General features: G+C 40.6%; 1 protein-coding gene across 5 annotated transcripts in view; it reads left to right on the forward strand.

Annotated features, from left to right (window-relative positions):
• Nucleotides 1–27,220, forward strand: part of PIKFYVE (phosphoinositide kinase, FYVE-type zinc finger containing) — a 59,890-nt gene that overhangs the window by 14,491 nt on the left and 18,179 nt on the right. For 4 of the 5 annotated variants that reach the window (XM_056496827.1, XM_056496823.1, XM_056496824.1 and 1 more), the window contains 17 exons: nt 1,618–1,707; nt 4,581–4,719; nt 7,230–7,387; nt 8,166–8,277; nt 8,631–8,778; nt 9,268–9,435; nt 14,703–14,765; nt 16,004–16,133; nt 16,480–16,660; nt 17,975–18,049; nt 18,698–18,805; nt 19,550–19,690; nt 20,332–20,458; nt 21,551–22,737; nt 24,096–24,196; nt 25,382–25,453; nt 26,790–26,961. In XM_056496827.1, coding sequence (XP_056352802.1) covers nt 1,618–1,707; nt 4,581–4,719; nt 7,230–7,387; nt 8,166–8,277; nt 8,631–8,778; nt 9,268–9,435; nt 14,703–14,765; nt 16,004–16,133; nt 16,480–16,660; nt 17,975–18,049; nt 18,698–18,805; nt 19,550–19,690; nt 20,332–20,458; nt 21,551–22,737; nt 24,096–24,196; nt 25,382–25,453; nt 26,790–26,961 — 3,172 coding nt within the window. The remainder of the gene's footprint in view (nt 1–1,617; nt 1,708–4,580; nt 4,720–7,229; nt 7,388–8,165; nt 8,278–8,630; nt 8,779–9,267; nt 9,436–14,702; nt 14,766–16,003; nt 16,134–16,479; nt 16,661–17,974; nt 18,050–18,697; nt 18,806–19,549; nt 19,691–20,331; nt 20,459–21,550; nt 22,738–24,095; nt 24,197–25,381; nt 25,454–26,789; nt 26,962–27,220) is intronic. The other variant, XM_056496825.1, reaches the window with a different exon arrangement.

Here is a 27,220-nt window from a genome sequence, read left to right on the forward strand (position 1 = left end):
TCAGAACCTTTGTTTAACTGAGTGGTAGTGTTAGTGACATGTGGTCCATAGCAGATCTCTTCTGATAGTATTAAAAAAATAAGTAAAATCATTTTCTGTCTTGAGAAAATGCTCTGACTCTTGCTTTGCATGTTGCTTTTCAGAGTATGATGCTCCTATCTGGAGACTTTTAAATTATCAGCTTTAGGCCTAAATAAAGGAAAGTACTTCTGGTTTAATGTTATGTCATTTAAAGTGGTAATGTAACAATGCATGGGATAAATACTACCAAATTTTGAATTGGGGAAAAAGCAGGTGTTCTTGGAATCTTCTGTACAAATGTACAAAATACTGAGGGTATTGTTAGTTTTGTCTTTGAATGTGTTGTTAGTGTCTTTATAACAACAATTCAGCAGCCTGTAGACATGAACATGTAAAGAAAGAATCTTTATTTGGTGCAGCTTGTAGCACTCAAAATAATTCCCATTGTTGAAAGGCTTATAACTCTATAATGAACACAGTCTTTTTGGGAGACACTGAGTAAATGTGGGCCTCTTTTATGTGTAAGAAGAAGAGAGATTTGGGATTAGATGGTTTATTGTTGCTTTAGCAGGATTAACATTTTCGTCAGTGGTTGTTGCACTTTGCAGTGGGTTACAGTGCTTTTCTTAAATACTGTTTGGTAAGTTCCTGATTGACCTTAAGACATTTAAACTCGAGATACTGAATTTAACTAGTGCCACAACAGGAACTGGCAACTCACAACTTCATAACGGAGCATGAGAAATAGTTTGTTTCAAAAGAAAGCTTGGGAGTTGTCCCTTTCCAAAATAATGTACCTGAAGTAAGATGCTGCAAAGCAGCAAGAAAACCTTTTAGGGAGAAGTCAGAGCACAGAGTTCCTGGTTTAACTAATTTGAAGGGCCATGTCCTTTAAAAGTGAAGGAGTGGTGTACTCTGGAATAAGTACAGCCACTCAGCAAAGCTGCATTGTTTACAGTTTCTTATGAAGAGCATTTTTCATGCTAGGATCATTTATTGTCCTAGAACACAGCAGGGGTTCTATCAGCTGGCCTGTAGTTCTCTAGGTCTGTACAGTTTTGCCAACAGGAATTTGTCTTGATGGTGTTCAAACACCTGTTGTCCTTCCTCCTGGGGTGGAAACAGGCAGAGGGCAAAGGTGATCTGAATCAGGTTAAACTATTACAGGTGGTTGTCAGGCTGTCTTGGCAAAAGCTGCCTAGCAGTAGCTATGGATAGCACTGCTTGGATTGCAAAATGGTGTGTGTGGGAGATGGGGGTAATGTGTTTCATCAAAGTGTCCAATAGCAGCTTGTAGGAAGGGAAGATGTGTAAGAAAGGGAAATAATGGAAGCAGGTGGAAAAGCAGGATAATACAAGAAGTAGGAATAGTCTTTGTTATTTAAGAGTTGAGTTTGGAAGAAGACAGGAGCACTGTCTTCCAGATAGCTTTGGCCTACAGATAGGGAAAGCTCTCCCTATTCCTTTGTTTATTTAACAGTCATGGGTGTGAATGAAAGGTAACATGACAGTTAGCTGTACTTTAATTACAGCTGTTCTGACACGCTGGATATCACATATATCTCAAACATCTCTATCATGCTCCTTTCTCTGCAGTTTGATTCACCCAGACTCTTCAGCTACCGCATTGTCTGCACGCCTTGGGTCTGTCCAGGAGGATGCAGGGAAGTCACCAGCTAGAAACAGGTAAACTAGTAATTTCTGAGTATTTTCTGTTCTGGATGCACTCCTAGCACACTCATTGTTGTAAAGCTTGTGTTTCCAGGCTTGTTTTTACTGAAAGTGCTGTTACTTGTCTAAAATGTCTCACGTCTCACTGCCCATATGGAGTGGTAAGGAAGGACCATTTGTGTATGCATTTATGTTAACAAATGTACTACTTTTGAGGGCCTGTAGTTTGCTGCTGACTTGGTCAAGCAGACGTGGTGATGAAGAGGACAGGAGGGGAAAGAAGTGGCTAAGAAAAGTACAGTTCTGATTAAGCTGAAGAAAACAGAGTAACGCATGCTTGGTGATGCAGGTCATGGAGGAGCAGAGGTGTAGTTTGTTTATTTGTTTGTGTGTATCCCCCATCTGCTTCCTTTGCTCTTCCATTAAGGATAATCTTGTTTAAATTATCAGGCTTTCTCAGGCTAAAATCCCTTCCTAGATCTTTATGCAAGAGTGCTGGAGTGAACTTGGAAGTGTTCATGAGAGCTTTAGTGTAGTTTGTGAGTACTTGAGCTTAATCCCACTAAATAGGCTGGTATTACAAGTACAAATAGCTCCCACTTCACAGTGCTTCTACTATGGTACTGGTTACTTCCCTTATGGTTAAATTAAGGAAATGAAGGTAAGACAGTGAAGTGAGGAGCTGAGAAAAGATAATCCAGATTTCAAACTGGAATCGGGACATTCAGAGATTTCTTTGCGTTGGTGTTAGAGGAATACAGAATGTTTAGGAGTTTGGAGAGATCTGGCAGGACCAATGAAGACAAGGGAACTCATCTGAGAGGTATGCTGTGTGCCTTTTAGAGAATGGACTGCTTGGAGCCTCTATCTCCTGGGTGATGTGTATGGTTAGGAGGAGATGCACACTGACTGTGCATCTGAGACCCAAAGATCTCACCTGGAGGAGTAAAATACTGGTGAATAAATGAGTTCCAAAAGCTGGGGAAACATTGCAAGGAGTCTAGAATTAAAAGTTCAATGCTAAATAGCTGCTATGATGTTAAGAAATGTCTGAAACCTTGAGGATGGTCTCCTTCTTCCTGTTTGAATATATCTCTATTTTAAAAGGCTTTTGCTGTTTGCTGAAACATGCAGTAGTAGGATTGTTCTAATCATGATCTGGCCCAGATTGCTTATTCAAGTTAAATTTTAACACTCTGGCTGTTCATGGCCTCACCAAAAGTACTAGATTGTTTGGATGTGTGTAATGATGAGTTGTAATATATCTCTGTTAAAAATTCTGAACCTTTGGAAAACAAGCTGTTGGCTTTGGTTTAGATCTTCTCAAAGCAACTGTAGCCATTTCTTTGAGACAAGCTTGACTATTCCTCTTTTCAGAGGAGGTGAAGCAGAAAAGATGCAGATTGAGTGTATTTAGGTGCAGGTAACAAAAGTTACATATTGCTATTTGTTTTCCATGTGGATGGGAAATGTGTTATTTGTTCTCAGCCTTGATTTTTATGGGGGGGCGAACCCCAGCAGAAGAGTCAGATATTTCAAGCAGGGTTCAAACTGTTCCCTTGCAGGTCTTTCTAAAGGATAAGCATTTTCATTGCAAAATCTCCCTCTCAGTTTTGAAAAAAAGATGTATATAATAAAGGCACAGATATAATTGTTGATGATAAAGACACAGATATGAAATCTCACTGTTCTAACTTGCTTACACCCAGATGAAAAATCCCTGCTGCTTACAAGTGTGTGGCACAGTTAAAGCAGCTGTTGCAAAACAACCAGAAGGAGTGCTTAGTTATGACTTTCATGTCAGCCTCATCTTGTGCATTAGGATGCTTTCTGTTAAGCTGCATAATTCTGCAGTATAAAAACTGAAATAGGTAGGCATTGCTTTTTCATGCCTGGACTGAGCCACATCATCCATGGAGTATTTTTGGGAACAGTTAGAGTATGTCTGTTAGTCAGTTAGCAAGCTCTCTGAAGTTAACCAAGTTTCATTCCAAAGGCTGCCAACTATATTCATGAGATGGGTGCAAGCCTCTTCAGTCAGTTCAACATTGGCATTTTGAGTTTCCCTGTTGATATAGGGGAAATGTTTTCCATCCTCACTCTTTAGAGTATACTGATAGCTTACACTGCACTTGCTGCTATGTGGTAAGAAGTTGCACTCTGTTTATTCAGAGTCTCAGGTCTAGTTGTGGGTTAATGGAGCAGAAGGTATCTGGAACTTGTATTTGCATTTGTGACTTCGCAATGATAATTGCAAAATGATGTGTTTGTGCTGGAGTGCGTAGCCACGATTTCCTAACAGCTGGGCTGAGATAAGGGGGATGCTCCATATCACAGTACAAGGAGAATTGCCAGCTACAGTGACCTCCAGCTTCAGAAAATGATTTAGCTACTCTGGGAAACAAGTGCTCAAACTTCAGACTCTGCAAACTTTCATCCATGTATTTGAGAGCTGAGGACAAGGAATTTTAAATGGAGCAAGGAGAGAAGGAAATCTCAGTGCTCTGTTACAGGGATCTGGGTGTAGCTGGCATTTGTCTTGTCTCCAAACTGCTGGAGCTTCTAATTACCCAGCATCCCATCCCTTCCCAGTCTCATTAAATGCAGACATGTATGAATTGGTGTGCCTACACTTAGCTCCAACTGCTTCATACAAGGTCTTTATAGAAGTTTATGCTTACCATAGCAGTTCCAAAGCAATACACTTGCTTCCTAGGAGCTTTTCTTCTGCTTTGACAAGGGAGGAAGCATTAAGCAGTCTGTACTGGCAAAGGTAAAGAGTGTCTCAGGCTTAAGCATGTTTTTAGCGTGCTGTAAGATAAAGGCCTGCTCTGTTGAAGCACCCACGATGAATACTTACCCTGCAGTTGTTCTCTGTTCCCCTGCAGGTCAGCCAGCATCACAAACCTGTCTCTGGATCGGTCAGGGTCACCCATGGTGCCTGCCTACGAGACGTCGGTCAGCCCCCAGGCCACTCGCACGCACACGAAGGCAGAGACCAGCGAGGATGAGCGCAAAATCCTTCTGGTACCTCTCATGCTTCTCTTGCCTTGTTCTGTGAACATTTTGTGATGTTTGCCTTCCTTGTGGCATGCTGCAGGAGTACTTTGCTGCCTTTTAAGGCTCTTCTCTAAACACCCTTGCCTGCACCTCTCCTCCAGGGGGAGTAGAAATGGAGAATTTTGATGCTCTTTGGACATTACTGTCTTCCTGAAATAAATCAATGTTTACAGTTTTAGTCTTGCTAAATGTGGAGTTGATGTATGGTGGCCCTTCGTGTTAAACCTGTCGTAATGCGATAACCTGTTTCTGTGCTTTTTCAAGCTGAGATTTTCTTTCATAGGCCATGTAATTAAGGAACTTTAAATGATTGCTTTGAAATAGTTACTTGATGATGAATAAATTAAAGCCCTTGTAGCTTATTGGGCCAGAACATAACTTGGCCCCTCTCTTTGTTTGCAGAATAAGTAAAGGATGTTTTAGAAGGTTGTAATGATGTACTTTTAAAAAGAAAAGTCAATGTGCAACAGCATTCTGTGTAATCATATTATCCCTTCCCCCCAGAGGCAATGTTGTAGGTTGCGGTTGCTGTATAAATTTCTAAACAGTAAAAAACTGTTTTCTTTGAGGGAATGAAAGGGAAGTATTTCCAACAAATAAGGTGAAGAAGAAGTTGCAGAGAAGGGAAGGCAGTGTTTTTCACACATTTAAAAATTCAAGATTGTGCCCATTGCCACTTTAAAATCAGGCTCATTCTGTGTTACCAGGTTCTGCCTGCTGTCTGCAGTATGCATTCAAGTGTGCCTGAGGGTGTAGAAACACTAACTTCTGTTTAGTTGCAAAACTCATTTCTCAGTTGCTTGGTAAATGGATAACCACCTGAGGGAGGAACATGTTTAAGGCACGTTGTTATACCCTGCTTCATGCAGGTATGCTAATGCAGGAAAAAGGAAATTCAAACTTCTGTGAATGCCACTTGAACAAGATGTTCAAGTCCCAGTGCTCTTCAGCTCCACATTGTTTAATATTGTGTCCATTTTCTTTCTTGAGGAAGAAGAGGACTGGTACTATTTTGTTTATGTAAGGGCAGAAGATAGCATAAATTAATTAAGGATTTTCTATGCATTCCTACTATTTGTTTAATACCCTTACTGTGTGGAGTTGACCCTATGTCAGGAGTTAATTTAAAGCTTAATTTAGTTCATTCAGAAGACTGATGAACTTTGTTCATGAAATGAAAGTAGAGGAGGTTGTACATACACTGGGATAAGCGCATACTTCAGTGAACTAGAGGTCAAAATCCTTGAGTTGGAAGGATTTGCTTTGTTCTGCCAATTTCTTCAGTTTACTGTATTCCCCACTTCAAGACAGCTGAACTGTGGAGACTCCAGTTGCATCAAATTTTGTGATCCTATCATGTTCTGGTACTGATCCATTTGACCCCTACCTGGTATGGAAGGGGAACTGCTGGCATTGGTTTTAGTGTAACACCCAGGACAGCCACTGTTAGAACTGAAAGGAGAAAGCCAGTCCAGTAATAAAGTGGAGCATAACTCCTGGGCCTCAGGGCACAATTTGGGAAGTGCAATAATGTGGGTCTGACAGTTAACTGGGAATCCAAAACCACTTAAATTTAATTAAAGTTCTGTTACACAAAAATAGAACAAATGAGGCATTTGAGAAAGTGAGCTGCAGCATCTCTTCTCCACACCTTGGGGTGATGTGCTGCTTGGTCAAAATAAATCCAGATCCCAGTTTCCACCTACAATAATGTCTTTTGCTGTGCTAAGGGAGGGCACATATGGGAAGGTGAAAGTGGCTAGGTACAGAGAGACAGCTCTGCACATGTTTAACAGGCTACAAAGTAAGTTCTAGGTATAGACTGAAGTGCTCCAAGTGGTGAGGGGAAGAGATAAACAAATTCAAAAATGGTTAATTGATTTGGGAGGTATATATATGTTTTTTTTCTTAGTGGCCAAAGCTACCAGTGCCTAAAATAGCTTTATAATGGACAATACAAAACTGGATCTTCAATAAGAGGTAGTATCCTAGCAGTGGACATTGCTGTGTTAAGTACTTGCTTTACATCTGGTCTTGATAGCAGACTAATGTGTTCACAATGCCTGGGTTGAGCACAGTTAATAGAGAAAAACGTTCTTGCCAAGGATGATGTCCTCTGTGTTTGCTTACACCTTCTGAGTTTAAGAATAGGGGGCAAGAGGGCAGTAGTAGGATATAAGTATTTTGCAGGCAGTACAAAATGTTGCCTCATCAAAACCCCCTTATCCCTATGGGTACCCACTTTGTTTGTTTTGTTGTTCTCAACTGGATATAAATGGAAGGAAATAAGGAGCTGATTTTGTATCTGTTTGCTACTTCTCTTTGTACTTTTGCCTAGGTTATGCAAAATGGCTTAGATTCTGTGCCTGTTTATGGAAAGCTTTTGATCTAGAAGCTGATCTAAAGGCCTGGGTTGATGCCCTTGTAACCAGTGCTGAAATTAGACTGGTAATTAACTTGCACATCTCCCTGTCCAGGACTCAGTCCAGCTAAAAGATCTGTGGAAGAAAATCTGCCATCATAACAGTGGTATGGAATTTCAAGACCATCGCTACTGGCTGCGGACACATCCCAACTGCATTGTGGGAAAAGAGCTGGTCAACTGGCTCATGAGAAATGGGCACATAACCACGAGGTAACCCTGATGCTTTAGGACAACAGGTGTCCTCTGTCTGTATGAGAGGAGGTTGTGAGTTTGAGCTCATATAGGGTACCAGAGACTGCAGAGATAGGCCCTTTGCAGGGATATGAGAGAGAAAATTCAAATGTCCCCTTTATTGCCTACTGGGGCAGGTTGTATTCTGACTGTATGTGCCCTAAAACAACAGGGCACAGGAGGCTGTCTGGTTTGGAAACCAGCATGGGAGGTAGCTTATGGGACAAGTATCATTCGGTGCTTGTATTAGAAAAACTGTCCAAAAATACTGGTACTCCAAAGAGCAAGTTTGCCTCTGAGATCAGAGATCATTAACAGTGTATGATAGCTAAATTTTCAGACTCCTAACCATGTAGGGAAATATAAACAATCTTGTGTATTTAATTATGTGAAAATGGGATAAAACTGAGATGGCTCTTAAGTGTAGAGCAACAGTCCTCCCTCAGAGATGATCAGTATGCATAACTCAAGTTAACAATATTGGAGGAGCACAAACAACATATCTTAGTCATATGTTGGATGCCTCAGCTGAGTTCGGGGTACTGGCAGTCTCTTTTTTATTTCCATGAATGAATTAGTACATTGTGATACCATATCACAGTATTGTAAATAGTGTCTGTGTAAATATGGGAATGGCATACTGACAGGTCAAATAGTGCACCATGAATGGCTCTTTCCATTAGTAGTGTGCTTGTATCATAAACCATATGTGTTTAGAGCAAAACATAGAAAACAATCTCTATTCTTATACATCCAGGGTCCAGGCCATTGCAATAGGACAGGCCCTTGTTGATGGACGTTGGCTGGAATGTGTCAGTCATCATGATCAGCTCTTCAGAGATGAGTATGCTCTCTACAAACCCTTGCAGGTAAAAGGAGTGGGAAGGCTGAAAGATACCGTTCTTCTTGGATTTGGCTGTTGACTAAAATATTTTCTAATCCTGTTCTCAACAGCTGCACTATATTTTCTAAATCAGATCTCCTGTACAGAAAATAGGGGCCAGGCCTTTTTCCTTAGTGGGTTGAAGCCTGAGGAAGTTTCATTTGTCCAGAAAGCTTTGGGGCTACTTAATACCAAAGGGAGTAGCTCTGTGACTAACTCAGCTCAGCCCATGGAGAGTATCTTCTGATTTTTAAAATGCACAACCTCATTTGTGGTAGGCTGCGTAATCTTTCAGCAGAGCTGCACTTCACTAACTTTTTTCTCTTCCTTGTCTTCTAGAGCACAGAGTTCTCAGAAACCCCATCTCCAGACAGTGACTCTGTGAACTCTGTAGAGGGCCACTCCGAGCCATCCTGGTTCAAAGACATCAAGTTTGATGACAGTGACACAGAGCAGATTGCTGATGAAGGGGAAGACAACTCAGCCAGTAAGTTTCACCTGAGTCTTGTTCTCACTCTGCCTTCTCCCCTGTTGTCCCAGTCCTTCAGGCCTTAGTTTACCCATGTCTTGCTTTATTTGTGTGTGTTTCTGTGTGTGCGCTTGGGGCCGTAAGGATCTTAGAAAGCTATAGCCTGTCTAGTCTTCCACTTTCTCACTATGGATACAGTATTTTGAATTTAGTGGAACTGGTGAAGCTTCATACTTCTAATGAAGGAGAAGCATATAAATTGCTGCCTTCTGTTTCTCAGGCAGACTTCTTCTTGATTTGGGCCCTATAGTAGTGCGCTAAAGAATGTCCAGTATGTCAGCATGCCCACATGAAGACAAGATTAGAATGATGAAAATACTGTATTCCTGTATTATTTCACACTGGTCTTTATGTATTAAAGACAATTTTTCTCCTCTCTGGTACCCTCATAATACCCATTTGAACCCTTGTCCTCCCTGTATCTTCCCCCTCACCCAACACTAAAAGACTCCGCCAGCCCTAGCAAGCGCACTTCAGTCAGCAGCTTCCAGTCCACAATGGACAGTGATTCGGCCGCCTCCATCAGCCTGAACGTGGAGCTGGACAACGTGAACTTCCATATCAAGAAGCACTCCAAGTACCCACATGTGCCCCCTCACCCTGCCGACCAAAAAGGTACGAGGTAGTCAGCAGATGGAGTTGCACATGATGGAGAGCTGGCCCTAATATTACTGACTTATTTGGACACTGCTTACATAGCTGTCTTACAGAGGGGAAAATATCATATTAATCTGGCACTTGATTGCAGTTTCAATGTGCTCACCTCTGAGGAGGCTCAACAGACCTGTTGAAATGCCTTCTCTGCAGAGTGTGTAACTTCCCCTGTGACTTTCTCTTTGCCATTGAAGCAAAGTCTCTTGTCCATACATAATAGACAGATCCACATATGTGTTCTGGCTAACTGGGGTGGAAAAATAATCCACACATAAACCAGTTTTATACGTGACTCTACAGTTGGAGGTGGAATTTAAAGAAGCAAGCAAGAAATAAAACCTCAGAGAACAAAAGAACAAGATTAACTTGGAAGAGTTCTGTGCTGACTTAAAATTGTACCTTAATAAGCTTACATTTTACAAAACAATCTTATTGATAAACAATAAGGCCTAACTTAATCTGTATACATTGCATTTCTTCAAAAGAGATCATCCACCTAAGTAGGAAGAAATCATATACTTGGTGTTAAAGACTGCTTTTGGAAGGATTTTCCCCTAAAGAAGTACTAAATTGAAAGACTCTATAAGCAACATCCTTACGGAAGAAATCATGTGCCTGCCTGTTGACAACTGCATTCTCTAAATGATTCAGGGGCTGTCTGAAAATGGGGCTTGCCACTGGCTTGGGTCTAGTATATTTTAGTTGCTTTATGTGTTGGGTAGTAGTTGCTCTGCTTCCTTACATAATGTTACACTGGCTTTGTAGAATTGTATCCTTGGTGGCTTCTAAGTAGTTTCTTAATGTTTCACCCCACCCTTTCAGTGTTTCTGACTTTAAAAGATGATCTAGTGTTAAATAATTTGTACTCCTAATTAATTCATTCTTCTATAACATCTAGCAGATCTCTTGTGTTGCTGTGAATCAGAATGGAACAACAGCCTTAAGCTTGCATACAGATTGCATGTGCTGAAACTGAAATGGTCTCTGAAGACAATGAGGAAGAAGTGGTCACAGCTGACTTTCCAAGTGTGCTAGAAATGTGGGGCAGAATGAGACAAATTAGAGGGGACATTTATTGATGCCTACTGTAGTCACCTTTTGTTATTTGCTAAAAATATGCTTAGAAGTAAGGAAATCTAATTGCTTATTTTCCATCAAAGAGAGAAGCAGAACAGTTTCAAAAGTTTGAGTAGATGACAGATGATCCAAAATTGGGAATGGGTTGTCAGCACTACTGACACGAGCTCATTATTGTTTCCTTTCAATTTGTTCCTTGCTGATGCCCAAGTCAAATGAAAAGCTAATGCATCTACAGGGAAGTAAAGTTGAGGAGAGGGAGGTATACCAATGAATTCCTTCTAGGAAGGAGCGGTGCTGGATTAAGTGAGTGTGAAATAGGCCCAGGTGTGCTGCAGTTTCCGATGAATTTACAGCTGTAGCAGGTTTATCTTTACCAGTATGTGATGGCAGTAAAGCAGACAGAAGTCAGTTTGGCTCTGCCAAGTGTTAAAGGACTTGTAGGGTGTTTGTCTGGTTTTAGACATATTTCACTCCTTTATCTGCTTATACAAGGAGCAGTACATTATGAAGGGGATATGCAAGAGAGTGTCTCTCTCTTGCAAACTGTTGACTAAATCAAGGCAGCTGAGAGTCAAAATTGTTGTGAGAAAGCTCTTGTGAGAAAGTTTTTAATGGTGGAGAGGTCAGAGAAGATCAGCAGAAAAGGCAAGTCGTGAGGCGATTGAAAGGAAAAAGACTTCTGCCTATGAATTATGTATGCTGGCAGCACTGTGATATCTTTGGTGAATCTCTGCTGGTGTTTGGTATATGTTCTGAAACCTGTGGTCTCTTAACCAAGTTATTCTGTAGGAGTGTAGCAGAAAACTGTAGCAATTTCTTCCAAGAGAATGAATTCCCTTGAGGGGATAATACCAGTAATAGGCTCAGAGCTGGGATAGGGTGGAATTATGTCATGGAAGTGCAGTGTGGATAGGTAGGTATCCTGCAGCTTTTTGAAAAATCTGTATCTGCAAATACAGAGAAGTTAGTGTACCTTTTTTATTTTGTTTGTGTTCATAATTCCTGGCATGAGAATCTCTAGAGAAGAGACCTAACCAGGGAGCAGCCAGTTTAAATGAATGACAATATCCTGAATAGCAAGAAGCACTTCTTGGCAATAGAAAGACTGAAACTTTGTGGGTAGCAAGGAGGGACAAAACCCTACAGTGAATGCTGCAATGCCTAGGGTAGTGAAATACATGACTTCTGAAACTGGATTCTATAAATATTAAAGTCAGAGGCTTTATATAATAGTGTTAAGATTTTCACCTTGTTTTTCTGATTATCCTGGCTGTATTCAAGAAAATATGCCATCTAAGATGCTAGGATATCACAGGCAAAACTGGATAGTTAAGCATTTGTGTAAAATGGGTGGTTATTTTAAGAACAGAGTTCTGTGGTTAATCAGTGACATGAGATGTTTGCCACAGTCAGCATCAGTAACTTCCCTGTGACTGTTATGGACGCACTTATTTAGCTTGATTGTGTTGGAGTTGTCTCTTGTCCTTATAGACTGGGTGACAGTGACTTTCTTTGAAATAATGAAGTAAAACTGATGATCCTGTCTTCCTTTTGAAGCTTGTAATGTAGTGTCCGTAGGACTGTGTAAATTCTGGTAAGCTCATTGTGGGGAGGACTGACTGTAGAAAACATCAAGTGCCAGAAGTTCAGGTCAGCTTTGATCTAAGCAGTTCGTGGATTTCTCGAATGATTAAGGGATGTGCAATTTCCCAGAGTCACAGAGGTCAGCTGCTTTGAAGCAAGGGTGGGTGATGTATCCACCAGCTGTGTTTTAGCACAGAGTGGTTTGTGTACACTCTAATGGCAGAACTTCATGTGGTGTTATAGGCTGACTAACGTCTGGTGTGTTTCCATGAAATTTGGGTGACTACAAGTTAGCTGAGAATAGTGACTCATTTATAATATCATCTGCCTAAAGACATAGTATGTATCAGAAGGGGAAACAAAGTAAGATTATTTTCTGTATTTAAATTAGGGGAAGAGATTGCATGATGAATTTTATGTATGGGGTTTAGTTGCTGTTTTTGAAGAGATACAGTTAACAATATGTGAAATTCTATTTTAGAAGCATCTTTCCAGACAGGTATCTTTGATCATGGTACCAGGTATTTGGGTAGTTTTTGATGCCTGCAAGTAGATAGGAGGGGGAAAGAGAAGATGATTTGAGTAACCCTTTGCAGTTTCTTTGTAATATGCTTTGTGAGGCTTAGTGTGCTGTTGCCAGGAGCCCTTTTTGGTTCTTCTTTTGAGAAAGTGCCTGAGTTTTCAGGTAATAAAATAAGCTACAGGAACACTTCCTCATTCCCCTTCCTCATTTTGTGGAGCATGATGCATGTGGGGATGATGTGAGGTAAGAAATGTGCATGTTACCGATTCTAAACCATCTCAGACTCACACTTATGAGTGTATTATCTGTCTGGGCTAAGAAGAGGTGTGGTGTCTTACCTTGTCAGGAACTTCCACTGAGAACCAATCAGAAGTGAAGTTATGGGAGCTGAAGTTGTATTGAAAAGAATAATAGAGTGGTTTGGGTTGTAAGGGACCTTAAAGATGACCTAGATGAAAGAACCTAGATCATTACAAATCTAGAAGTGGTTTTAAGGTGCTGCTTGTCTTTATCCAGAGCATAAGTAAGGTTAGGTTTCAGCTGGGGGATAACTTGTGCTTTGGCTGTGCCAGTCAGGGGTCTGTGCCAGACCTAATTTAAGTGTGTTTAAAGTAAGAGCTACTGCTGAGGCTGTTGCAAGATGGAGAAGGATGGAGGTGCTAGTATACATGCTCGTGTAGGTAGAGCATGGCATGACTTTCTCTACATAGTCAGTGAGTGAAGGAATGCTGAGGGTGAGCCAGCTTTTATCAAGCAATAGTTTATTGTAGTGCTGAACTCTTCTTAAAATAAGCAAGAGATGAAAGGATTCTCAAATAACCAGGAATCTACAAAGAAGGCTTGTTAACTTCTCTTTGGTACACTTATCCTCTATTGAGTATCTGTTTGCAAACAAGCTCAGGTATTTAATATGGTGGCATGAAAGGAGTCTCCTGAGTGCTGCTGCTCAGAGCCTTGTGATTGTTTATGTTCTGTCAGCTTTCTGTCGCTTTCTGTTGGTGTCTGAAAGCAGCCTGGCTTTGTGTTCTGTTTGTGTGATGGGTCTGGAGCAGCGTTGGCAAAGATGATAAAGTGTTGGCTTTGGGCTTCAGGTAGTTGTGCTGTATAACCAGTTGGGCTGCTGCTCTTGTTTCCTCATTGTAGAGTCCCTCTTTGTATAAGAAAGGGGCGAGCTAAAGGCACAACAAGCTAATGGCTTCTGGAGAAAACAAGGTTTTGTACCCAGTCAGCATGAAAGGTCAAGACTTAGCAAGCTAAATGAGGGTAGTAGGTGGAGCTTCATCCTATTTCAGAGATAGCACGGAATGTTCTGAGTTGGAAGGGACCCATCAAATCCAACTCTTTTAAGTGAATGGCCCATACAGGGATTGAATCCACAATCTTGGCATTATTAGCACCAGGCTCTAACTATATTTCCCACATGTAAAATGATCTGTCTCTTGCTCTGCTTTGTTTCTGAAAATCCATCTCTGTCAGCATGTATTCCTCAAAACACTTTGAACTGTTCTAGACTTGAGACTTTCCACTCTTGAAAGCTGAAAAGGCTTTTTTTTTTTTCTTGAAGACTGCCCTCTTTTTCTTGCACTGTATACAGTAAACCTTATGGCTGGTCTCTCCCTCAGTCTGAGATGGTTCAATGAAGTGGGTGACCAAAATGGTTTCTGAAAGTGCATTTTTAGACCTGAGTGAGGAGGCCATTCCCATGGTGTCTGATGACATCTTAAGACATTTGTATTCAGGTCTAGAGAAGAGTGGTCTCTGTCAGTTGGAAAAGTGAACTCTTAGTTCAGTCTTTGCTCATATCTACTTTGTTTTGTCTCTTCACATTGTAAAATTTTTTTGTTAGAAGAAGGACGAGAGGTTATTCTTGTCTTTACCACTCACCGAGCTGTTGCTAAATTGGTGACTAAACACTTGGATGAGTAATGCTGCTTCTTTGCAGTGTGGGCGTGTACATTGTAATTATACGGGCACACCAGTGTAACCTGTCTTTTTTTTTTTTTTTTGTCTCCACCTATATCCCTCTTCTCTCTTCTTTCAGAGTACTTGAATCCTGAAAACGGAGGGCAGCAGATGTTCTCTATAAGTGACGCTTTTATTAAAGGTAAGGAAAAACTTCAAATGCTGTTGTGTGTTTTTTAATGTAATGATGGAAATTCCTTAATACTCCTTTAATAGAGCACTGACCCTTTCAAAATATTTACATGACAGTAAATCTGAAGTTATTTGTGGCAAAACTGATATATAATCTATACTTTGACTTTTTTGAATGTACTTTCAAGCTTAAGTTTCTTTCACTTCTCAGATTCCTGTGTTCAAAAAAACTCAAAGAAAAGGTTTTACTTTTTTTAAAAAGAGTGTAAGTGGCAAGTCTGTTCAGAGTTTCTCCACCAACAAATTCATGTAACTGATTTTTAACTTCCTGTGCAAGCAAATGAGGATGTGATACAATTAATTGCACTTCTACAGAGTATCTTAAAGCTTCTTCTCCTCAGTCTTTCTGGGTTTCTTGTCATCACCATCATCATCACTACTTCTGAAATGAAAGGCCATTATAGGCACTTAAGAGTTTTTAAACCCATATGCTTTCTAGTATCATGGCCAGATGCACCTGTGGGCTTTTTTTTCTTCCCAATTAATGCTATTGATTTTGGTGTGCTCATAAGAGAAGGAAATAATGTCTGTCTAGCCTGAAAAATAAACTCTTCATTTAAACTGGTGTTTAGTTTTTAACTGAGCTTTTGCAGAAGGAAGGGGAAAATCAGTGTAGCTTTTATGAGTCTTCTACACAGCTATTTTTGTGTGTGGAGATTCTGGAAGATATTAATTGTTGTTTTTCAAGAGTCTTTTTTTTTTTTTTAGTAGTCCTCCTTGGATTAATATTGTCTAAAGATTTTGCTTAACTTTGAGGAGTTTTAAGCTTGAACTCTGAAGGCTTACATACTTGCTTGATGAACATTTATACACTACTAGAATAAATGACTTACTTATAATACCGTCAGCCATTATGTCAATGTGGAAGTTTATAATTTGATTCTGTAATATCATAATAACCGTGTAAGAAATAACCTAGTAACTCTTTCAAAGCACAGACTGTGCTGAAATAACCTCTAATTTTGGTACTGCAAAACAGAGAACAGTTCTAAGGAGTTACTACACAATATAGTGATTGAAAGCATCAGTCCCCCTCTAACTGAGGACCATGGCATCTACTTAAACTCAGTATTTCAGGAATTCTAGACTTACTCTTAGTAAATTCCTTCCTTTTCAAAGCAGCCTTTCAGAAAGACACAAGCATTCAACTGTGACCTTATATTAACAAGCTTGGTTTGTTTCTTGCAGAGTCATTATTCAACAGGAGGGTGGAGGAGAAGTCCAAAGAACTCTTATTCACACCCCTAGGCTGGCACCACAGCAATCTGGATCTGCTGAGAGAAGAGAATGGGGAGAAACAAGCCATGGAAAGGCTGCTGTAAGAAACATGTAGAAAGAGAAGTTTGCCTATCTTGAGTAACTATTCTGAAGCCCCTCTATTCCACCAACTTTCAATGGGACTTGAGCTACAGTAGGCAATACAAGGAACTGATTTGCATTAAGAATGCAGCATTTTTACTGTATATTTTGGTTTTTTTTTGTCTTGTGATGTTTATATATTGGGTTTAGGGACAGAGCTGACTGTAGAACATTATGGGCAACTGTTCCTTCAGATGACTTCTGCATTGTACATGTTAGAAATTTACTCCTGAAATGCGACTTCAGCTAATCACTGTACTGTATTTTGGTATTTTTAAAATGAGAAATCTTTGCCTCTTTTGTAGGTCTGCTAATCACAACCACATGATGGCACTGCTGCAGCAACTTCTATACAATGAGTCCCTGTCACTGTCCTGGAGGGATATTATTGTACCTGTGGTCTGCCAGGTAGTTCAAACAGTACGGCCAGATGTCAAGAAGAGAGATGATGACATGGATATCCGCCAGTTTGTCCACATCAAAAAAGTAAGTTTCAAGCAATGGATGTAGGGAAACAAAAAGGGTGCAGCTGTTGGCAGTACCCCTTGTTTGAAAAGAACAGTCTCTTTTCCACTGCCCCCAGCATATTCAGTACTGTGATTGGCTGACTTGGCCTTTGTATAAAGTGGGGTTCTAGAAAAAGTTGCACAGAGGGAACTTGGCATACTATGAAAAGTGTTTTAATGCCCTGGGGCTGGCCTCCTCTTTCAGGTTGTAAGCTGCAGAGGGTAGCAAAGAGTAACACCTCTGTAATGACTTGGTTCATTTTTTGGTTTCTGCTTGTTTTGTGCTTGAATTGGAGATATACCAAATCCTGGATAAGTGGCTTGCAGGACATGGTGTACAATCTGTTGCCCTGTACCTATCCATTATGGAGGATTCAACTCCTCCCATGCCAAGTACAGTGACTTTCTTCAAGAGGAAAACTTAATTGTTATGGAATGGTGTATCCAGTTCTGCCAGATGGCCCAGTGTTGACACTGTTGAACTGTAAGTCTGGAGTTCTGGTATGCAAACTTCCTTCTGAGAGTCGGATGTGAAAATAACATCCAAAGAGTTAGTGTGACTGAGGACTGAAGCTTAGCTTCCTTTGGCCAAATTAGCCTCAGCAGTACTCTTGTTTGAAAGCCATATGAGATCTCAGGAGAGCCTTATGATTCTGGTGGTAGTTCTGTGGCATCTCTTCAGGCAGCACCACTTGTTCCTGTTTCTCCTGAAACGCCAGTTCAAAGAGAGTTGTTTAGAGGTGAAAGCTATACATAGCTGTCTGCTGTTTTCGTATGCTGGTAAATGTGAATGTCCTCTGAAACATGTTATTCAGAAACCTGTTTCATGCTGTTTATTATTCCTGGGACTGCCTGTGACGGCAGGCACAGCAGTCAGCTGTTTGATGTGTTCAATTGGTAGGTAGAGGGGTTTTTTTCTTTCTTAATTTTGTATTTTTTCCTCCCTTTCCTTTCAATTTGTTTGTTGTTAATATAAATGGCACGTGCAAAGGTATATGATCCTCATGGCTGTCAAAATTAGATTCCCTTGTCATTTGCTGGAGTATACTGGTTTAACAATAAGCATCTCTTGGGAGGGGTGTAGAAATCCTGGAACTCAGTACTTGTTTTCATGTTGTCCTAAGTTTGCCAAGCAAAGGGAAAGACTCATGTCCAGCACGACTGTATCTGATCTTTCATCTGATAATTGAGGGTGTAGCTGAAGTATATACATCACCTACAATAGGTATTCTATGTATTACCTTTACTAGACTACAAGATGTGGAAGTTCTAAAAACGTTCTTTGCTTTGTTAGATCCCAGGTGGAAAGAAATTTGACTCCATGGTGGTGAATGGATTTGTTTGCACTAAGAATGTTGCACACAAGAAGGTAATGCAGCTTGATTAATCTTACTGTAGTGCATGCTGTGGAAACAGAGGTGCTCTGACTTGCTTTTTGTGTTGGGAAGCTTCTCTCAGCACCTGAGAGGTTTGTGAGCTTTCTGTCCTTTGAGCCCCCAAACAAGAATGGCTTTAAAGCATTTCTTTTCCAAGCTGTTTTGTTTTCTAGCCCAGAGATTTTGGGGGAGAAACTCTCCTCATGCGTGTATAGGAAAACATCCTTTTCACCCCTACCATAACATGAGGCATCTTTTAATTACTGTAACTTATAGCCAGAGAAAAGCATTTTTGGTTCTGACTTAGAATAGTATAGTAAAATGGGTCTTTAAGGCAGGAGGGCAAGATACAAGTAAATTGCATGAATCAAGTGAATCAAGACTTTGGGATTCTTAGCAGTGACTGGCAATCCTCTCTAGCATTGCCTACTTATGGACAGTACCTGTGAAGTTCCAACAACTGGGTGTAACAACCTCAGAAGAAGGAAGAATGTGTAGTTGGGTCTGCAGGGGGGGATAGCTGAGACACTTTAAAGGGGGTAGCAGGGACCAATCATGGAAAGTCTATCTCTTTTTCTTGTATATTTTTTTCTCTCCAGGTATTTGTATTTTTGGTTTAACTATTTTGGTGTCTTTTTTAGATGAACTCTTGCATAAAAAATCCCAGAATTCTTCTGCTAAAATGCTCAATTGAGTACCTCTATCGAGAAGAAACAAAGTTTACCTGCATAGAGCCTATAGTACTTCAGGTGAGAGTATGCTTTTGTTCTTGATTAAAAATAACTCCAACAAAATCATGATCAATGCATTTTTTGTGTGTGTGAGGTGGAGTTGAATGAGTGAGATTGCATAGAAAGGAGAGAACTTTGCTCTTCTAGTAAGCTAGCTAAGAGATCTGCTGCAGTAAATACAGTACCAACTTGTAGCCTTGCATTGAAGGTTTTCGTTCTCAAGTTACGTGTCCTGAGCTTTTGATTCTCACAATGCAGCATTTTAGAAAACTTCTGTTTTTATTGAGACCTTCTCAACTCTATGTTTCCTATACAGTGTTAGAACTAGATAAGGTTTAGGTGTGCAAAGAAATACTTGAAAAGTTTGTGTAGGTGAGGGTTAGGTCACACCCATGCTCTTTTTTTGTCAGGCTTGAAAAAATGGAGCAACCACCAACCTAATGGAGTGATGAACTAGAAAATATCACTTTGGAACAGGTGCCCTGCCCATGTGAGCAGGGATGTGCCTTAAATATGAAAACACTGAGTAGACCTTTTCTTCATTAAATGCTTATAAAATATTACTGATAAGCCGGTGTTGTGCTGTGGGAGTGGGAAAATGTTCACAATATACAACTGATGGTGTTTTCTGGATGGTTGTTTTCTCTGTTTTATTAGAAAGGACAGTATGTAAATGAAGTGGTAAGTAATAAGCATTAAAGTGGGTTTATTTTCCAGATGGGTTTGCAGTAGTTCACTGCTATACTTTATTCTTGCCTGCAGGAAAGGGAGTTCTTGAAGAACTACGTACAGCGGATAGTTGATGTTCAGCCCAATTTGGTCCTTGTTGAGAAGACTGTGTCCAGAATTGCCCAGGACATGCTCTTAGAGCATGGTATCACCCTGGTCATCAATGTCAAGCCGGTGAGTATTTCTGGTCAGAGTTAGACTCGGCCCTGTGGTAATGGTTCCTTGTAGCAAACTCCCTAGAGAAAGCCAAGAGTTGTCTTATTTTCTTCTCTAACCAAGTGTTCCCTTCCAAGAAGGTATGACAGGCAAATCTGGAGAGTTACTTTTTCCTCAGCTCTTCACAGCTACTGTGCCATGTCCTCGTTTGATGGGTCCTTGTACCCTGATTTAGTTCTAGTTGACTTTGATATCCATTTGTAACAAATGATGTGTGGGTCCTCAGCTATTGCCAGAGAGCCTCTGTCCCTTTGAGGAAGGGTACAGACTGCCAAACAGAGTAGCTGTGGGAGTTGGCTGAGCTCCTGGCAGAGCCAGCATTATACTGACTGCACTGAACCTCCTGGACATGTCTGGATCTAGTCAAGTGAGAAGTTCTAGGCAGGGTGCAATCTCACCAGAAATATTTACCCAACTGTATTTCTAAGATTCTTGTATATTGTGGATGTGGGTTTGTGGGACTGGGTTTAACTGAGCGTTTGCACCTCGGTGAAAGGTTTCATAGATTACACTGGTATTTTTTATTTGTTAAGAGCAAGATAAGGATGCCAGTGGCCTCTTTGTATTGTAGGTTCTTACTGCTGTTTCCATTTTTACAGCAAGTGTTAGACCGGGTGAGTCGAATGACCCAGGGAGATTTAGTGATGTCAATGGATCAACTGTTGACCAAACCACAGTTGGGGACCTGTCATAAATTTTATATGCAAGTTTTTCAGTTGCCCAATGGTGAGTAAAGCTTGGTCTGCCTTAGCCTGTGTGTCTGAAAGGATGAATGCTTTGCTCCTTTTTAAAAAGATCTGAGCTGTTGGCTTCCTTGTGTCATCATGTATCATCCTACTCCTTTTATTTCTGTTACTTCTTGGAACTACAATGAACTGCCTGTGCAGAAAAAAGCATGATCTTACTAAGAAAAGACATTCTTTAGATTTTGATTACACTGATTTCTTTCTTCCAAACTGTTTTTTCCAAACTGTTTTTTCTCATTCCACATACTGTAGTTTGTCTAGTCCAACTTCCTGTTCAAAACAGGAAGGATTAATTTCAATGCAGCATCAGATTTCTTAAGGTTTTTGTCAGCCAGCTCTTGAAAATATTACAGAGTGAAGATTTCACAGGCTGTCTGGGTTATATCCTCACTGTGAAGAACTGTTCTGCACTGAAATAAGAGAATCATAGAACAGCCTGGGTTGGAAGGGACTTCAAAAGATTATCTGGTCTTACCTTAACAAATCCAATCAAAATTGGCCTTGTTGGAAGTGTTGTGTACGCTTCCCCATGTGCAGTCATTGTGCACCTTTAAGAAAGGTTCCTTTTTCTCTGTTACTCCCCTAGGCAGTGGGAGCCTACAAAGGAAGAAATGCTGCTTGACAGGTTACCAGTGGTGCTGGTACACATAAATGCTGTGGATGCAGATCTTTGTAGAGATGCAGGCTTTGCATCTCTTCATGGAATCATAGAAAGATTTGGGTTGGAAGGGGCCTTAAAAATCATTTAGTTCTAACTTCTCTGCCATGACAGGAACTAGACCTTCCAGTAGACCAAGTTGCTCCAAGTTCCATGAAATCTGTCCTGGAACGCTTCCCTTTCCACTTCCTAATTGTTCCTTCCAGCCTTAAATTGCCCTTTAAAAACAGGGGAAGTTTTATAGCAAATGCTTTTTTTTCTTGCTAAAATAAGTGATTTCAGTACAGTAATGTCAGTTTCTGCAGCTACCAATGTTACTTGCTCTTAGTCTCGTTTACAGCCTCTTGGGTGTGTAAGGTATCTAAAAGCAGATTAACTGTAGCTGTCATCCTAATTCCCATAATTTACTTCTAGATCAGACAAAACCCCTGATGTTCTTTGAAGGCTGTCCCCAGCATCTGGGTTGCACTATCAAGTTGTGTGGTGCTGCGGAGTACGAGCTGGCTCGTGTGAAGGAGATCCTGATCTTCATGGTCTGTGTGGCTTATCATTCCCAGCTGGAAATCTCATTTCTTATGGATGAGTTTGCCATGCCCCCAACTCTCACCAAAAACACTTCCTTTCACTCCCTTATTGAGGAGCCAGGAGATGAAAATGAGCAGCAGAACCTCTTCAATGGTGAGGACTTCAGCGCAGCAGTCAAAGACATTGAACTATCCTCTGAAAAGCTGCCTGTAATCTCTGAATCAGTGTCCTCTGATGAGGTCAGTTTGCCTGAGCCAAGAGGTGTGTTTGACAGAGGTGAGCAAGAGAACAGTCAGCTGGAAACGGTGTCCTCGAAGCAGCAAGAGCACCACAAAGTGGAGTCACCATTTGCAGTGTTCAGCTCTGTACCTCATGCAATACCTGAAACATCCCCACTGCCCCTCCATGGCATGGACGAGCACTTGGCCAGTCTGGATAACCAGGCACTAGAGCCTCCTCAACAGGCAGATGATTCACAGGAATCCAAGAGTCAGATGAGAGTCTTCAGAGACCCTCTCCAGGATGATACTGGTTTATATGTCACAGAAGAGGTAACTTCATCTGAGGATCGTCTCAAAACTTACTCTGCAGCATTTAAGCAGGAGTTGAAAGATGTCATTCTCTGCATTTCTCCAGTACTGATGTTCCGTGAACCATTTCTTTTGACTGAAAAAGGCATGAGGTGCCCTGCCCGGGAATACTTCCCTGAGCAAGTGTATTGGTCTCCTCTCCTCAATAAGGAATACAAGGAGTTGGAGAGCAGAAGGAAGAAGCAGTTGTTGCGGGATCTCTCTGGACTGCAAGGGAGGAATGGGAGTATCCAAGCCAAGGCTGTCCAAATCTTACCTTCTCATGAGTTGGTTAATACTAGGATAGCAGAACACCTACGTGATAGCCAGAGCTTAGCCAGAATGCTGGCTGACTACCGGGCCAGGGGAGGGAGGATACTGCAGAAAAGCACAGATCCTTTTGCCCAAAATAAGGATGTGTCTAGTGTCCCTCCTGGAAAAACTGGGAGCAGAACTGAAGAGGAGGAGAAGGGACTGGCTCAGAGTGAATCCTCATGGTCTCATAAGGTAAGATTGATTTGCTGCTCAAAACTCAATTTACATCAGTTTTTCTCATGGTATACTGAAGGTGTAGGGGTGTAATATTAAACCAGAGAGGATTTTACCTGTTTCTTTCTGTTTGATTATGATTTGTTTTGTTTTGTTTTGTTTTGTTTTGACTGGGTCTTAGCTCCATTTTAGAGTGCAGTGCTCTGCAATATTTCAGAACAAGAGACTGCAAAATTTCTCTAAGAAATGCAGTCAGCCCAGAATCAGTTTTGTCTGTTTGACTGGGCTGCACCTAACTGATTTCTGAAAATGAGTCCATGAAGAGGGAGTAAATCTTAAGAAGTTTCTTAAATTAAGCTTTCTTGCTCCTTGTATTTGGTTATTTGTAGAAATGTACCTTCATTTTCAGAGGGCTTAATGTCTTGGAAACAGTGATAGGTTGCAATTACATTAAATTTCTTGATTGATTGTAAAAGTTTGGGTAGTCTAAAGAAAAGTGAGAATCACATAATGGAGGGGAAGAATCTTCTTTGACATTTCAAAGCAAAAGCAAGGCAGTCTGTGTTTGAAATAAAAATATTTAAAGTTTTGGTAAACTGCCATGAAAGTAACTAATTTGTATCTTAGGAAAAGGATCTTGGGACTGTCTTGAATTGTGAGTTGTTTAGAAAAAACGTTTATGAACAAGAGTAGCAGAATTGATCTGTTGAAACAGTCAAACATTTTGGTCCCTGAGCCAATCAGCCTTTGTGTTCATGGGCAGAAGTTACTTTTTAATTGGTAGTTAAATGTAGCTGTATCTCTATAGCTTCACAGGCCATAATCTTGCAAACTCTAACTAGATCAGAATGGTTGATGCTGTTTTAAATTTATTCAGTGATCAAAGAAAAGTATTTGGTAATATCATAGTTTTGTAGGGTGTGGAAGAGAAAACAGCTCCATTCCAAGAGCAGCATGGTACATCTCTTCTCAGAGAATAGAAAGATGGAAATCAGCTTTCTATAGCCTGAATGAGTAACTGAGGTATAATATATTGGCAGAGTTTTGAATCCAAGATGTCCTACATCATACAGTAATTTAGAGAGTCTGGATGTTTGTCATGGAGCTTTTGTTGTTTTCTGTTTCTCTTGGCTTCATTTCCACAGGAGCACATTAATTGGTTTTGTTATGCATGAGTTATATTATTCTAAAAATGGGAGTTAGCAATGATACATAATACAAATTAAACTGAGGTTGAGAGGTAATGCTAAGTTAATCTGTACAAAAGGAGAAAGCAGAGATTTGAATAAAATTACTAGAATAGAATTTTGTCAGCAGAAGTTGTGTGTGAATGGAGGTGTCTGTAACCAGTGAATGAGTTGTTTTCTCTCTACTAGGTGGATTGCCTGAGTCCAGTAAACCATCAGAGGCTCTGTGTTCTCTTCAGCAGCTCTTCTGCTCAGTCCAGCAATGCTCCAAGTGCCTGTGTTAGCCCCTGGTATAAAAACTACTCCTCTACAAGATAGTTTCTATTCTTTCCTTCCCAAAGTCACTGTCAGTGCCTGCCTCATAGCAGTATTTCTTTGAGGACTCCCTGGTAGACTGTGCCCATCCTGTAACAGGAACTTTTGCCAAAAGACTTTTGTCTTGCGTGGTCAGGAGAATGTACAGCAGTATTGCACAACCTCTGTAGTACCCAAGGCATGAATGAGAAAGCCCAGCCTGAAACCAAATGCTTTAGTTGGTGTTCCACTGCAGAGTAATGTCTCTGTGTGGGGAGCACTGCATGCAGTCGTGTGTATGAAGAGGCAGTGTAAATGAACACAGGACAATGCCCAAGCCCAAAAATGAGCCTTGTGAGAATCTTGGAATACTTGTGGATTGTATTATCCAACAGTGGCATTGGAATATATTGCTATATTTCTCATAATATAGTCCTCAATATTAAAAGCTTTATTTCCAGCTTAGGGAGCTGTAATTTGCTAATTTTGTGCAACTTTTGACACACTTTTATCTCTAGGAAATAGGACAGGTCTTGATGTTTAATAATTAACTTAGATGATTTGAATCATTTAACATAGGTGAAAATGAAGAGATAACCCTCTTACAGGGACAGGTCTAAAGTTCCTGTAAAAGCTTAGAAATGAACCAGAGATCATGGTGATATATGCTCACTAAGCAGCAACAATGAGAGGATGTCTGAATTATGACACTTAAACTGATACAGTTTTAATGGCTTGGTCACCTCAGGTTCTGGGGAAACTAAAGGTGCTATTAAATATTCTAGCAGAATAAGGATTTCTTGAGGCTTTTTAAATGTACTGGATGTTCCCTTTTTGTAGCTGTTTAAACATGAGTGCTTGAAGTTTAAAGCTGTTTAGACTTCTGTGCTTAGATATTTTTGAAAGTAATCTTCAGAAGTGTAGTTGAATTGTACTGGACTTTTAAATGTCAAGTTTAAAGTTGTTTTAGTAGGACTTTGATCTCATTATTAGCAAACCTGACAGCAGGGATATAGGAAGAGTAGTCAAGTGGGGGAAAAAAAAAAAAAAAAACCAAACAAAAAATCTTTGAAGTCATACAGGGCTGTAAACAAGCCAGCAGTGGGTGTAGGTCTGGGCACCTAAAGGCCAGCTAATGGTGATGGCATCCACTCTCTAAAGCTTTTCTTTCTCTGCTTTAGGATTGTGACCATGGAGTTCTATGGGAAAAATGACCTAACTCTAGGGATTTTTCTGGAGCGCTACTGTTTCAGGTAAGGAGGAATTTCTTCGAATTTACTTATGCTTGCTTGTTACAAGCAAATACACCCACTGCTTTCCTATTTTGGCCTTGTCCTCCTTACTTCCCTCCATGAGGAAGCGAAACAGATTATGAAACAAGGTTTATAAGTTCATAAAGATGAATGTGCTCACTTAGCACTTTTTTTTTGTAGTTTAAGGGCCAAGTTAAGAGTGTGAACATGTATTCCAACTTTCTGTTTTTCAAGACAAGCACCTGTACTGGTCACAGTTTTCTGAGGTTCCTCTTCGAAAGTTCATACAATTGTTGGGTAACACTACTCATTTAGTGTCTCAGAGTAAGGCTTTGTCATATGTGCAAGGTGGCCAATGTAAACAGTCCAGAATACTTTCAGCCCTGGCAAAGTACTGTGCCATGTATTTCACCTCACAGAGGCGTAAGTTTTTACATTTCTGTAATAACTGTCATAACCCTGTGCAGAGTCTTAGCAGGCTGTGAGGCTGCTCAAAAGACAAGCTTACCCTGTTCTCTCCATTGGCCACTTGCAGTAGCAGAAGGCTATCGATGTTGAGCCTTCTGCAGGGACAAGTATTTCTCCTTGTAGTGATCAGTGACAGGGAGCTTAGCTGCTCACTTTTAAATTCTTGCTTCTCTCTACTCATTAGGTAGCGTGTGCTAAATGCTTCTCAGTCTCCATAGTTTCAGTAATTAAAGTTCTTTATTTTTTCACATGAGAAAGAGCCTGAAAAAGCTCAGATTCTCCTTTCTGGTTTTGAAGACTATCTTGTCTGAATTTGGTACCTAAACAAGTCAGCTTTTGTTTTTCTGGTATTGGTCTTTCTTCCGTGACTTAAAAAAAAGCCATCCAAAGCAAGGTCATGGGTTTTACTTTTCAAAGATATTCTATGGCACTGTGTTGCTTACCTGTTCCTTCAGAAGCTGAAGCATTGCCATTTTTGAAGGCTCTTTGTCACATCTTTGTCCTCAGTAGTATTTCCTTGGGTACACTGCCAAAGCAGCCTTTTAATTTGTTGCCAAGAACTTCCACAGGTGCTTTGATCCTTATACAGAATATGTTGATAGAAAGTGATTCACTATAAAAAGATGATAGCAACCAGTATCCAGTGTCTGCTTTTGGGACCTAGACAGCCACTGCTGCCAATGGAACTTCACTATGTGCTGCTTCTAAATTGCTCTGCAGAAGCAGCCTTCACTACAGGCTTAGTGAACTCTTTTACAGTGAAGATAAATAGTGCCATGGTTTTAGAAGGCTTATTAGATCTGTTGAATCAGTTCTTCAGCAATGCCTGGTATGTCATCATGCATAAATGTTATTATTTCTCTGTTAGGTCTTCCTACCAATGCCCCAGCATGTTCTGTGAAACACCAATGGTGCACCACATTCGTCGCTTTGTTCACGGGCAAGGCTGTGTGCAGATTGTGTTAAAGGAGCTGGACTCTCCTGTCCCTGGCTACCAGCACACCATCCTTACTTACTCCTGGTGCAGACTGTGCAAACAGGTAAGGATGTGGACTTCAGAGTCATTGCTATTCTTGTTGTGACTGGCTTTGTATAGAAAGGCAGCATTTTTGAGAAAGTGCTCATGCCTGGAGCTATGGCTAAACTGGCAGAAAACCTGTTACTGATACGTATGTTCTCACGTTATTTACTGATTCCTCTTTTAGAACTTGAGGGCCCTTGAGGGTGAAAAATGTTGTGTGAGGTAGTCTTGTTAGTGTCTAAACTGACTCTGAGAGGATAGATCAAAGCAGAAAAAAT

Source organism: Oenanthe melanoleuca, chromosome 7 (genome assembly GCF_029582105.1).
Source record: "Oenanthe melanoleuca isolate GR-GAL-2019-014 chromosome 7, OMel1.0, whole genome shotgun sequence".
In the NCBI taxonomy this organism is placed as follows: Eukaryota; Metazoa; Chordata; class Aves; order Passeriformes; family Muscicapidae; genus Oenanthe; species Oenanthe melanoleuca.